This window comes from Antennarius striatus, chromosome 20 (assembly GCF_040054535.1).
Source record: "Antennarius striatus isolate MH-2024 chromosome 20, ASM4005453v1, whole genome shotgun sequence".
NCBI lineage: Eukaryota > Metazoa > Chordata > Actinopteri > Lophiiformes > Antennariidae > Antennarius > Antennarius striatus.
Window position 1 is genome coordinate 9,401,142 of NC_090795.1, and position 15,196 is coordinate 9,416,337.

The 15,196-nt window shown below is 38.7% G+C and overlaps 1 protein-coding gene across 2 annotated transcripts in view; it reads right to left on the reverse strand.

The window, feature by feature from the left end:
• The window catches only part of cntnap2a (contactin associated protein 2a), a 290,692-nt gene that overhangs the window by 44,834 nt on the left and 230,662 nt on the right, over positions 1 to 15,196 (reverse strand). For both annotated transcript variants that reach the window (XM_068304178.1, XM_068304177.1), the window contains exons 16-17: positions 4,379 to 4,535; positions 2,080 to 2,207 (exon numbers count right to left, since the gene is read on the reverse strand). In XM_068304178.1, coding sequence (XP_068160279.1) covers positions 2,080 to 2,207; positions 4,379 to 4,535 — 285 coding nt within the window. The remainder of the gene's footprint in view (positions 1 to 2,079; positions 2,208 to 4,378; positions 4,536 to 15,196) is intronic.

Below are 15,196 nucleotides of genomic sequence, written 5' to 3' on the forward strand. Positions count from 1 at the left end.
ACACACACACACACACACACACACGTACAGCCACAGCTATTTATATACCCCTAGACGGCTGGATTGTTACAGAAGTTCTTTTTACCTGTCAATAGTGCCACTTCAAAACCTGCATACTGGCTACTGGCCCACTATCTAAAGGCTAAGGTGCACAAATGTCCCAAAGGAAACAAAACTAGAATATAGGCATAGGCACACAGGGCTCTGTAGACACCACTGGGTGATAGTTAAGCTTCTCTAGTCACATAGAACCTCATATTTTTTATAATTCTAATGGCTTTGGAATTATATCCACACATGAAGTGGTTGCACTTGGAGATTTGCATATCACAGAAGAGTTGAGTATTGGCCTTGGCAGAGGTATGTCCTCTCTGAGTGCCTTTCTAGTTTTAGAATTTATTCTCTGTGTCTCCACCATCGTTCCATTGTGCATTTCCCTGCATGACTACTCGACTGCTTTAGCGATGAGCTGGTATTTCAGACACAACACTAGGTGCTGCGGTGTAGAAGACATCATAGAGCAGTCTTAATCAATATGAAAACCTTTTTCTTATGTTGTATTCAGCCAAGACTCTTTCAGGTATTGGCATATTCCTCCACATTTTAATCCATTTTAAGAGTGTGTTCACATACCCTTAACTGTTCAGGAAAAAATGGCTTTTGGCTTCGCTAACTGTTCAAAAGCTACAGAAGGATTTTATTTTTAAAGAAACTCAAGGTGATGTCTTAATTCAACCTCAGCTGTTGGCAAAAGTTATGCAGTCATGCTTTTACATCAGATATAATTTATTTTTGCAACAACACTCCTCTGTGCAGCTGACTTGCAGAAAGTCTTTCATGTGCATATTTCCTATTAATTACACTGCTGCAACTGCAGGCTTCTCCTTGTTCAAAGGTCTCCTTTACACCTGCAGATGATCCAGAATGCTCACAGCAGCATTTGGTTTTCAGTGCTCATGAATTTTGAGGTTGAATTTTTAAGTTCATTTTGGCTATTTGGCTGTAAAGCATTATGATTTCATTCCTGACACCAACCGTTTCAGTTCCATTTTGTAGTACCCTGTTTCTGCTACAGTCTGGACTCATGGAGACCATTTTTCTGCATTATTAGTATTATTATTATTATTGAATCTAAGTATGTACAGAATTCCCTCGCTTATTCACGCTTTTCAGTATGTAGTCATGTGGTACCATACGCGCATGATATTGGCTGACAGCATCCAGAAGTGTGCTGTGTTCCAAGACTCACGGAATGCAGCGTACTTCCGTGTATTAAAGAAACACTTAAAAGTGCTTTGAACAGTCTATAAGAGTGTGGGAAAAAGTAATACAGATAGAAGAGGATTTAATATCAGTACGGGGAGGGCTCATAAACATTTAAATTACCATAAATAATGAAATACAGTGCACCCTCGTTACTCGCGGTTAATGCGTTCCAGAAACCACACATGAATAACAAATTCCGCGATACAGCGACAAATTATTTATCTTATTATTTATAGTAATTTAAACATTTATGAACCCTCCCCATACTGATATTAAACTACCTTCTATCTGTTTTACCTTTTCCCACACTTTATTGACTGTTTAAAGCACTTTTGTGTCTCACAAAAGTCCGAGACTCACGGAACGTAGCGCACTTCCGGATTCCATCAACCAATAGAATGCAAGTGTGGTATCACGTGACTGCCTACCAACAATACGCGATGAGGTGAAATTGCGAGTGCTCATGTGTGAATGCATGAGGGCGCACTGTATATTGTTCGTCACTATATTGTGGAACTTTGTTTTTTGCGGGTGGTCCTGGAACGCATTAACTACAAGTAAAGAGGGATTACTGTATAGTCATTTTTAATTTATTAAGAGTTTCTAATTTTTATTATAACTCAGGAAAAGCTATTATTGAAAGCACAGATGGGACCCTTATTCAACCACAGTTAATTCTCAGCTCAAGTTCATTTGTAGGATTTAATCATTTGTTAATTACATTTCAAACACAATGCAATTCCAATTCATCAAGCTGATCATCATCAACAACTTCATCCCCACACTACCCTTCTGCATGAGAACAACACTTACTATCTCCTTGGCAGCATAGCGGACCAACAGTCAGCTTCGCTTCAGAGCCCGGTCTGTTGGTGTCACCCACGGCAACCTGGCTGACTGGAAGGTGCTCCTTATTTACCAAAAGACCAGAATCTTCTCTCCTGAGGGTTGATAGAAACATATAGACACAGGCAGGAGGAGAATCCAAGTTAAACATAGCCTTATCTCATCACTTTTTTATTTGTCACTGTTCAATTACTATATCCTTTCAGTTAACAGAGGTTGTAATTATATGGAAATGCTATTCCAAGGGTGCCATGACTGCTCCCCAAGAGCAATTCCTTGGGTGTGAAGCAATACGCTAGAAGGGAAGGCTGGAGTTTATTTGCTGGCTGGCTCCAAGGATATCGAGGATATCCTCTTCATTATGTGATCATAATCTTCTTCATGTGATCGCCCAAACACTTACCTGCCTGATCAGCCTACCTGAAGATTCCAGTCGTCATAGGCATTAGTGGTTTTTATTTATTTTATCAAAGGATCTTGGATTTGCTATAAGGTAGCCTTTTACGTTACGTTTCACGGATGGTTGTTCTGTTGGTTTTTGCTTTGTTTTTAGAACACTCCAGCTGGTCAAACTTTACTGACTTGGTTTTCAGTTGCAGTAAGGCGGTTGGAGTTTGCTGTACTTATGTGTCTTGTTATTTTATTTCATGATTTGGCACCAACATTAACCTGTCCATTTATTCCATGCGCCTTGCTTTATAATTTTGCGTTGATGTTATTGATTCCAATAAATGTCGGCACTTTTTTTTTTTACTGCCATCCTTGTTTGTTGCTTCCATTACTCCAAGTCACTTACAGGATCTTGACAGTTAGCTATGCTAATGGTATTTGTGTGTACGGTATGCATGTATGTCTGTATGTAGTATGTATGGATGATATTGATGTATGTTTGGATATTGATTGGAGAGAAATTTATTCATCAATGAAAATAATTAAATGATGAAATATTCTTCTTCTTCATAAACCTCCTCTTTGGTCTTCCTCTATACATATATACAGTAAATAACTTAACTGGTCTACTAACAATACCACAACAAACAAATGCCCATCCTTCGATCCGTTTTCTTGAAGATGGGATGCCCACGGTCGTCTCGTCTACAGCCAATTTTCTGCTTTGAAGGTCACGGGTGGTGTTGGAGCCTATCCCAGCTGGCTATGGGCGAGAAGCGGAGTATGCTTCGGATGGATCGCCAGTGCATTGTGTGGCCACACAAAAGACAAACAACCACTCATGCACACATTCACATCTATGGACAATTTGGAGTGATAAATTTACCTAAATTGCATGGTTTTGGAGATAGGAGGAAGCTAGAGAACCCAGAGAAAACCCACAAAGACATGGGGAGAACATACAAACTTCATTCAGAAAGGAATCAAACCTTGAATTTTCTTGCTGTGAGGTACTACCCACTGTGCCACTGTGCTGCCAGCACAAAAAGCATTAAATATTTAAATTGCAGCATCTCCAGTTTTAGTAAAACATGTTCCAAATCTAAAATTGATTTCAATTGTTAGCCATTAATTTCAGTTTGAAAATGAAACATAAAGATCCAATTTATGGCTTTGTATATGGATTTGTGTTTCTATGCGCCGCCAAAATATGGATAATGAGTGGAAATAGAGTTATATGGGTAATATTTCAAAAAGTCATTCAGCCAAACAATGAGACATTAATGCATACAATATTAATGGGGAGAACGAGGCAGACCGAAACTTATTTGTAATCTCATCAGTTTTAGAGATGAAGCGGAAGACATGAAAGCAAATGAAATCTTCTTCTCGCTGACATACAGCATGTACTCACAAGCACACACCAACAGACAGCAAATAAATTGGCTTAATGAGAAGATCCATCACTGGGCTAAAAGAGCTTTGAAACGCAAACTGTTGGCTGTGCAGGCAAACATGCTTTTTAAATAAATGTATCCCTGATCGTGGCATCCATCATTCAGTCACTTCAGGCCTTGAAGTTGGACTCATCATCAGTCGGCTGAGGCAGATTGTGAGCTGACAGAATAATGCAAACATCAGAACCAAAGATTTTTGTTTGAAATTGTCCCATCAAAATCCCTGAGGTTGTGAAATTTACACTTTTACATCATGTTCTATAATATAGAAATCCAAACAGGATATTATCTGTAAGAGAACATTTACTAATGAAATAAATGTCAGAATGACATTTAAATGAAGTCTTCATTTGCTGTAACTGTAATCTATAACAATTATTCGTGTCCCCGCTGAACTTTTAACCAACGCTCTGACTTACCATTGTTTATAATCTGCATCACAGTTACAGTCATACTTGGTGTCGGTGCAGTTCCTGTCGATGCCACAGGCACATTTCTGGATGCCAGGTGATGAGCCCCCCCAGTAGAAGTGCTTCTCACTGCCTCGCCCCACCCACCACGTGTAAGGGGTCCCATCTGGGGAGCAAGCAAGCCACACACAAAGAAACAAAGATACATAAGTTCATGTATTGAGTGACAGCAGCCACGTCCCTGCTGGTTTCTGCTTTAATAGCATGCTACCAAATCAAAGAAAACAAAAAGCAGCAAGCAAGACACAAAGTTTTGTGAAGGCAGTTCAGTTGTATTACTAAACTGCCCAAACTCCATCCCATTACAAGTGATTAATTGCAAAATCATTAGCTGTTTGAGGTTTTTGCCACATTAATGTGATTTATATTGACAGCAAGCAGCTGCATGGTGAATGTAATTCATTTGCTCAACGTGTTTTGCACAGCTGGATGGTGAATGCCTCTCAGACTGGCAGACAGGCTTAGTCACAGATCCCACCTGTGATTTTAAAGAGCTATTAAAACACAGATTCAGCTCCGCATTAACATTTACCCTTTGCATTATTGAGTGCAAGTCTGTACGAACATAAATGTGTGCATATACTGTATATATATTGTATATATTCTGTATATATATACACTATATATATATCCACTAATATATATATATATATATATATATATATATATATATATATATATATATATATATATATATATATATATATATATATATATATATATATATATATATATATATATATATATATATATATATATATATATAATATATATATTATTATTTACTTATACACACAACAGATGTGCACAATACTGGTGTTGAAACAAGTTTTTTATGTCTGCCTGTGTGTGTGCATTTGAATGTATGTGTGTGTGTGTGTGTGTGTGTGTGTGTGTGTGTGTGCTTGCGTGTGTGTGTGTGTGTGTGTGTGTGTATGCGTACTTTAACATCAGGATAAAAGGTGAAGGTTCACCGTTTTTCAATAAGGAATGCAATATTGTTTTCTCTGCCTTTGATAATGTAGTCTGGCATGAGAAAGCACTAAGGCAGGTGTAAATATTTTGATGCCTAGAAATACATCACTCATAATATCAGCAAGAGAGAAGGAAACAATATTATGTTTCTCTATTTATTCTTGGAAAATAAGCTACATTGTCAATATCACTTTGTCATATTCCATCAGAGACAACGAAATCTCCTGAGTCGTAGTTTTTATGGGAGGGGATTGGAGTAGACTTAATGCAACGCAATTGCATTGAGAGATGTGATATACTGTATTATTACACTTTGATTTTCTGAACTGGGGCTAAATTCCTGAACCAAGCTACTGATGTGCTTATGGGTCTGGCCTTCGTGACCTTTGAGTTTATTGTCGTCAAAAAGAGAATTTGCCCCGTTTCTATTTGGGTCCCTGTTCAGACAAGTCATTGTCAATAGGATTAGCACTGCCTCCTCAAGAGACTTCGCAATCCTCTCCTATTCTGTGGAGATACATGTGTGTGATGAGCAAGTGTGATCCAAGTTTGCAGTTATGACCTTCACACATCCAGGTCTCTGACCACAGCAAGCAAAGCTAAGCCCACAGGTTCCTGAAATGTCATCTATCTTGCTGCTAAACACAATTAGCAATTGCCCTGTCGCTGCCCTTGAAGCTGATCTGTGGCTGGTTTTTGAAGAGAACTGCAAGTGTATGCATTTCTGACTTCATTTGTGTAGGACCATTCATTGAAGAAGCAGGCTTAACAAAATGAGATCTGATTAAAAAAAATCATGCAAATGCCTCAAGATTACAACAAAATCTATGTCAGCTTTGCAAGATATACTGTATATCATGTACGTAAGAATACAAAACAAACAACCAAATAAATGAGAGTAAACAACTAACCAGCTCCAAATCCTGTTGCCTGAGGTGATGAAAATAACATTTAATAAGCAAAAGAAATAAGAGAGAAAAACAAAAACCTCAGGAAGATTATACATAATACGATAAAATATTAACTCTGATGGAGAAGAGTTAACACAAATTAAAACCTTATTAAAAAGACAGTCCTTTAATTTATGTACTGTATTAGAATGAATAAAACAAGTAACATATAAGTACATGATGAATGAAAAGATTCCAAAATCATAAATAGATGCACTGAGAACAATGTCTCAGGCCTATGAGTTGGTCACTCATAATGCAACATATCTGATATAAAAAGGATGTGCTTCGTTAAAAATTTGCACATCCCAACATGACGTTTATGTATTACAAAAGTTGTAACAGAATATACGATATCAACTGTATACGCAAGGACTGAGTTTTGCCAATAGTACAATATAAAAACTAAACAAACTGTTCATTTTAATGATTTCATTAATAACGACATCATAACTGTTTCAGTAAAAAGGAAAAGACAGGAAAATTACATTATTTTTATCAAAATGTTCCAGCCTAGTGTTCATTCTTACAAAAACAGTTTAAGAAATAAAGAAAAATATAATGCAGTTTTAATCATATATTCTCCTGTGGACACTGCACCAAGCTGACAGAGCCTTCTCCACACACATTTTTTGTAAGCTGCATTTGGTTTTGGGTGCTGACATTCAGCTGCGCCTCACCCATGGAAAAATAACGTCCATTGCGGTACAAAATTTTTGCTGGCTGTTGCTGGGCTTCTTCTGCATCTTCTTCCGTACCGTCCACATTAATATTTGCCTCTTTCTTTTCATTAAATTTGTGTTGTTTGTCACTCATTGTCACTTGTGTTTTCTCCATCTTTTGCATCTTTTTCGGAGGCATGGTGATAATTTGAGACTAACTTGTTGATCTCTCCCTGCACCGTGTAAAATGAGCAGGCATCACCTTATCGTTTGGTCAATTTTATTCATTCATTCATTCATTGTCACAACTGCTTCATCTGCCTATTCCAGCTGGTTTAGGGCACGAGGCGGCGGAATCTCTGGGCGCCACACCAGCGCACTGCAGAGCCACACAAAGACACTGACAACCACGTAGCCACACACTCACACCTACGGTCAATTTTTAGCCGGCCAATTAATCTGAAGCGCATGTTTTTGGAGGTGGGAGGAAGCCAGAGAACGTGGAGAAAACCCACACAGACAGGGGGAGAACATGCAAACTCCACACAGAGCAGGATGCAAACCCAGAACCGCCTTGCTGTGCAGCGACAGCGCTACTCACTGCGCCACCGTGCCACTCCTGGTCGATCAGTCTAAATCAAGCACATGAGTCTAGTAACGAGAAACTCGCGCAACATAAAAACACAATGGCGATTCAAAATTGAAGTGGAGAAATGGATAAATTGTGAATATTTTTGTTGAATGGAAGTACATTTTTTCCTAATATTATATCGCGGAAAAAAAGTAGTACCAAATTTTTTTTATTGTAAGTATTTAAAGCTTGTGTCCCAGGGACACACGTTGTGTGTGCGTCCCTGTCAAAAAATGTGCGTCAAAGACGCAAGGACGCACGCAAACGAGAACGCTGGTTGGGAGTGAGTGGCACACAACTTATTTCATATATACTGTATGTTTCCACCTTAATCCTCCACTTAACTTGTTTTTTACAGGTTAACATTCAAAAACAGAGATGAAAACTGGAATAGAACTAACAGCAGGCCACCAGAATGAATTGGAGATATGTATTGTCCCCAGTGCATTTCTGATCAAGCTCTGCCAAGACAAACCACTGAGAAGTGGAGTGTGAGGAAGACGGCGGAGGGGTACATGAGAGAGAATGACAGCATGGATGGATGGAGATATACGGGAGGAGAGATAGAATCACACTGGCAGACGGTTCACACGGAGAGCTGCAGAGAGGACTGCCAAGATGAAGCTCCTGTGTGTGTGTTTGGATGGACTGAAGTCCTGGATTTTAAAAGCAGGTGCACAGTAATTAACAGAAATCCCACTAGAGCTGGTGACCGAATGAAGAACACCATTAGCTTAAAAAAATATTGGAGCTTTCTCTGTGTTTATATATCAATGCAAGAATTTTAGTTAATTGAAAACATAGCTAACAAAATACAGTATATAACACAGTTGTAGTCATTTTTTCACATTCTACTTGAAAAATTCTATTTCACATCTGTGAAATAGAGATTTTGTAAAATAAAATCAGTGAAAGTGGTAGACAGATGCCTTTTTCTTAACAAAAATTGTACTATTCTGTCCTTAAATAAACTTGGACACCCATCTATCCAAATCTCAATATTTACTCTTTACATACCGTACATCTTTATCTCATGTACTCACTTCCAAATCCTACAAAAAATGCTAAGTGGATTCAGGAGTAGGAAAAACAGACATGGAAGTGGTATGACCTGTCGCCAGGGACAAAAATGCAGCATGACTGAATGCGTTGGAGTTATTTCATCAAACAAACACACACATGCACTCACAATTATCTTCCTTTTAATCAAGAGATATCAACATCTACACCCTCATCTTGTCATCTATATCACAGAGAATCATACTTCCAAAGACGAAGAAACAACAGGAAATAATAAGGCTGCTAGATAAGATGAAAGTCAGAATGAGCAGAGCATGATCCTCTTCTTCAAATGTCATTCTTGTTACTCCTGTCAGCATCAGTATAAGTAGTTACACTTTTAAATCAGATTGAATGTTGTGTTTATTTAGTGGGTTTCAACAGTTGGTTAATGGAAAACACAGAGAATAAAACTGCAATAAACAACTTTCCTTGGTTGCAAAGCGTTTATTAAGAAATTTATTGAGAAAATCTGATATGAGTTGCTGTGCTGTGATGAGTTAGTTTTGAATTATTTGTGAATGTTTAATCATAATTGATATCAAATATAGAAGAAAATTATTGACATCTTTGATGTTAAACCATTATCTCTGGGTCAGAACAGAACAGTTAAGACATGAACCGTGTAAAGGCTGCTTCCCTGAGTCGTAGGGAAGCAGCCTGTTCTTTTGTTCGAGAGGGAAGCGGAGGTTGGGTGGTTGCTTCAAACTTATCACAGACCTTTCAATCATAGATTGATTCTCAGCAAACAGACAGCACTCTGGATATCAAGGGACCACACCCCAGCCAGTCAGACCAAACGATCAGTGCATCCAAAATGGCATTCGACATGCTCAGTCACTCACTTTTCCCATCTGGGATATGATGGCTTTCATGAAAGGCAGTCAGTTGAAGCTGAAATGTCACAATGCCATTCATAACCCTTACATGTTCTCATAAATCTCATATACGTCACCTTTACCAAAGTCGTTAAAAAGAAAAAAGTGATAATTATGATTTGTAATGGATTCCCTCCATGACCCCTCTGAGTGACAGGTGTCTGTCAGATGCATGAGAGCGAGCGCCTCTGTGCATCCACGTGTAGATGAGAATATAAAAGTTCATCTGCTCTCTGCAGCAATCTTTAAGGAGGGTGAAAGTGAATCAATATTTCTTCTCTCTCCTCTAACAAGATCAGCTACTGTATTATTTAGGAAAAAAGAAAGGGCAAGGATACATCTTAAGCTCACTTTCTTTCCTAAACACCCTTCAGAAGACATCAGAAAAAAAGTCCTTACAATTTCAGTCCCAAGGGCTCTGAACAAGGACATAGTAACCTCCTCTCTCATACCCACCAACACACTCTACAGTATATACCTTTTCAAATCTTTGAGTCTGTACTCAAACTCATGGATCAATGCATCGTTGCCATGGCACCACTCGTTTCTGTCCTTTGCTGTGATCATTTGTTTGCATTGTTTTTTGTTGAGGCCAGCTTGGCGCCTTGATTCAGCACTCGCTGGTTTTGTTCATCCCATCCTATTTTTCTTGAATGAAAAAGGTGTGGAGGCATATTAGCCTTGCCCCAGAGTCTGTTTCTGAGAGCTACAGATAATACCATTTGAGAAGGAGTGTGTGTGCAAATGACAAACAGAAGAACTTTGTGTGGCTTTGACTTTCTGTTCATCTGTTTGAACCTATGTGTCTCTGTTATCTTCTCCTCCCCATGTCTATGCTCATTGTCTCAACCTTCCCTCAGCAACTACAAATCCATGGATTCACTTTATGAGCCCCTTCTAACTCCAAGCCCCCATTTTTTAAATTCTCTTGTATTTACACCTCTCCCCACCTACCTCGTGCCCCCCACCTTTACTTCTCATATCTCTAGGTTTTAGTGGCCTCCTTCTCTTCTTTATCTCATTACCTATATTATATCTTTCTACCTTCTTTTTACGCTCCTTGATGTCTGATGTCTGGCTCAAACAGCTCACCCCCCTTCGCATCTCTCATATCTGCCTTACACACCTTTTCCTCGGATTCTCATATGAGTTGGTCTCTGTTACCCTTTTCTCGCTGTCGACACGCTCCATATCTGTCTATCTGTCTCCACCACTATTTCCTGGCATCTATTATATCTTCACGCTCTTATTAGTCATTCAATAATCTGCCATTTAATCCATGCTTATTGCAAACTCCCATTGCCCTGATCCTGATGTGAACTTGTATTTGAAACACATCCTGCCCCCCGTGTGTCCCTTATGGTTCAATCTTCAAAGGGATAGCATAGCAACAAATCTGTGTTCTATGGAAATCCTTGTAATTCCTTACCTTTAGTGGAGGAAATATGGATGAAACGACTGTCTGAGAATTCTAAGACATCTTAAAGGGGCCGTATAAATGTACTGTTTACTCTAAAGAGCAATATTTAAAGTCCGTACCAATTGCTTTGTATATTGTGCACAACAGAGCAGCAGCAACACAGTATTGTGCCAACATTTTCAGGCTATTAAACTCATTAACATTAATGGCAAGACATTTAGAAATGCACAATCAAAAACAAGGAACACAAAGCAGCTAGACTGAAGTCATGGAGGTTAATCCTTCACTCCAGAGGGAAGATATTTTGCATCCAAAACTTTTCTCAGGATGCATCCAATGCATTTTGATAAGAATCCATTATGTTATATGTTGATTGATGTTACAAAATCAAAGCATTTTTTTGCTCTATCCATTTCACAGGTGCAGTTGTTCCAATTAGATAAGGCTGGCATTATAATTCATGCTGTTTAAATGCCACAAATGTAACAAATCAAAATATAAATTAAATATAAAGTAAAGAGTGAAATGAAGATTAATCTAACCACTCTTTCAAAAAGCAAGCTTTTACACAACTTGCATGATACTTCATTTTAGTGGTGAAAAAGGGAGTTTAATGAAAAATAGTGAGAAATTAGTTTGCTGTTGTCTGCAGTGTGTGGTGTCAGGTGAGATGTCTGTGTTGCCTATATCTAAAAACACAGCAGAAAGCCAGGGGAAACAATAACGAGTTTTTTCAAGAATTCCTACTTGAGAGCGCCCATAATACGTTACACCACCCAGACAGTTCTGAGGCCGAACTGCCGTCCTTCGTCTGCTGTTCAGCACAAAGCTATGCTCTAGTAAATTCACTCTGCATACCTCTGCACCCGTCTGCAACTCTCCACAGATCATCAGAGTGTATTCGGCCATTAAATGAAAAAACACATCTGAAAGGGGTGACGGGGAGGGAGGAAAATTGATATCAATGCTTGTCTGCTTGATAGAGGAAACAATAACCTGACTCTGCTGCAATTACCCCCCTTTTCCTGTCTGTAAAGAATGAAATAGAACTGGTGTGTGCATCCACACAAACACAGGCTCATTTGAATATGTGCACGCACATACACACACGGTGGTTGTAATCATCATTGGGGCACTCTCAATCAGTGTGTGTGTGTGTGTGTGTGTGTGTGTGTGTGTGTGTGTGTGTGTGTGTGTGTGTGTGTGTGCTTTTATGACTCAGATTTAGTGCTGTGTCCCTTCAGGTCAAGGCCGATGGACACACGCGTGCATAGGGAAAATGGCTTCTGCCAAGATACACTCGTTTTTCATTTCGCTCTTTCACTTGTACCATCCATCTCACTGCACATCTGACGGACTCATCATATGGATGGAGAGACGGTGAACAACAGTCATGATTGCAGAGGTGGATGAACAGGGCATAAACAACTCCACAAGTGTGAGGGCAAAAGAAAATGCGAGCTTAAGGGAAAATCAGAGTTCAGAGAACTAGCACCCGGAAAATAGAAAGGACAGTCACAGACAAAGACATAAGATAATAAAAAAGAAAAAATTGGATATGATGCATGAGGAGGGATAGACTTCTGCCTCCTGCCTCGTATGCTGCCTCTTGGCCAGGTTATAATTGTAAATGAGAACTGGTTCTTAACTGACGTGCCGGGTTAAATAAGGTTTAAATAATAAAATAAAATAAACATAGGATTAATTAATCACAAGGGTATTTTGAGAGGTGGTTGGTGAGAAAGCACAACTTTTGGTCGCTTTTTCTAAGATATAAACCTGTGGGAACAATGCAAAAATTAACAGATAAGGCGTGACTCCTCATACTTCACTTAAAGGTAACACATCAAACTTCTTTTCAGTGTGTTGATTATGCAGTATCCAATTAAAGAGGTCAAACAGAGCAAAAATAGAGCCTGCTGTCATGTCGTGTGAATAGACAGCTAAAAAGTTCTGGTAAATTATCCCAAGTCAGACCCAGATAATTACTCAAATCCATTAAATATGTCAGCAATGGACATTTTCATGAGCCCTGTTTCAGGTCTGCATGCAGAGTAACACAGTGTGCAGAGAAACCAATGTTTGTAACGTCAAAAAAGCTTTTACCTCAGATTTTGCAAAAACAAACATGACATCAACCATACACCGCCATAAACATCTTTGAGAGTTAATATTCTGGCAGAGGAATAATAACTTTTGAACATATTCATGAAGGCACACAACGAGATGTTCGACACTCTGCTGTGGTTGTTTGCTGCTTGGTAAACACAAACTCAAGAGGATTAGGATTATGTAAAATGCACAGATGAAATAGTGTTTTATAACGTCTTCAGTAGCACAACAACATGGTAGAACTTACTGCCGTGTTGCTGTTTTTAGTTGCGACCCATGGCTTCATAGTTTAAACGATATACTGTTGTATATTCCCTCTGGAATGACGGGATGTTTTCAGTTTTCTTATATTACTAATGGTTACTTGATTAAGTATAGCCATGGAAATAAATAATAAACTCAGTGCACTTCAGTGCATACACCAACATACTCAAACATAGAAGAAAGCACGCACATACCACGACAAAAGTTGACATTTTGCATGTAATATAGCATGGCACAAACAACCCTCTGTTGTGTCTGTCAGTTATCAAAGAAGTTCCTGCCAGATTGTGGCTTCATATTACTTATGATCGGGATTTGCAACCCGCTGACAACTTGGTGCTATGTTCATCAGTGTGCCACTTTGATGTCAGAAGCATGATGGGTCTCATGCTTTTATCCCTCATGACATTTTTTTTTCTTTAGTTCTGACTTCCCTTTTTCAATCTTATGTTATCTTGCTGCACTGCTACGCAAACAGTTGCTAATCTGATTCCATTTATGACTTTGCTGTGCTCTGATGTGGCACAATTAAGTGATATCTGTAAGTTAAGAAGACTGCAAAGGTAGGATAGCGAATGCCACATTGTCAATCAAGGCCAATGATCTGCTCTTCTAATGTAAACAAATTTAGCTCTTCGAACTGCTGTATTGTTTCTTTAATGGATTATATAGCACATTGCTATCTGCAATTTTGCAGTCGAATCAGTCATGATTCTTTTTCAGTTCATACAGGTAATTTATTATTACTTGAATCCACAAAGATAAATGATTGATTTTTCCTTTCAATAACATGTTCATAACCAGCAATTTGTGAATATCTGAGGACGAGAAAGGTTAAAACAGAGAATCTAGACCCGTGATTTAATAGTCCATCACCTCCTTGAAAATTTTAATCACAATGTTCTTTTTGCAAACTGAAAAAAATGTCCACAGCAGAAGATGACATTTTCGGCTGCACGGTTTTATCCAGGTGCAGCAGCGATGTCATGAGTTTGAAAATAATGTGTTCCCCATCCCTTCATTTTCCTCTCTGTATTTTGGGTGTTATTACTTATAGATGATGAAAAAGCTTTCTGACTGTTGAGATTTACCACCACTTACTTGAAAAATATGGCATTTCAATTCAAAACATCAATTCAGACCCTTCCACCAAGTTTCATAAAGGTTGACACATTTTTTCCAATAATCCCTCACTGCTACTGAGCAACAGACAAACTTGAGGTAACAATCATAAAGTACGAATGATTCACTTGCCATTCGCTCCATTCGGCTTTATTTCTGTTGATGCTGATTTGAATACTTGATGTGTATTGGGGCTTGGATTTTGCCTTGTTTGTGGCTTAACCTTGACGACATATAACGGTATGTTCAAACAAATAGGCACTCTGATCTAACTTTAAAAGTAGCAGACAGTATAGTTTTGCAGAACTTCTTTGCTACATCAGCCTTGAGAATTTCTTGCAAACTTTTATTACATTCTAAAATGTTGAGAGCCACAGCTTTGAGAGAAAAAAATCTTGGTGAGGCTTTAGATTGCAGACATGTCAGAGACAGACATGGTGTCTTTTAAAGGAGAACTAAGAATAACTAAGTATCGTCTCTCTCTCATCCAGACAGCTACATTCTGCTCATCTGGCTCACTTCTAGCCTGCTCTTTGTTAAAAGTATATCTGCAGGCGAGGAATTCAACCTCACCGGGCCAGAAATGAACCTTCTGGGTGTCTCTCTGATCACACAAAAGACAAAGTAACCTTCTATTTCTTATTCAACCCATCATACAGTGTCTGTTCTCTTGCTTTGCCTTGGTATTTCCTTT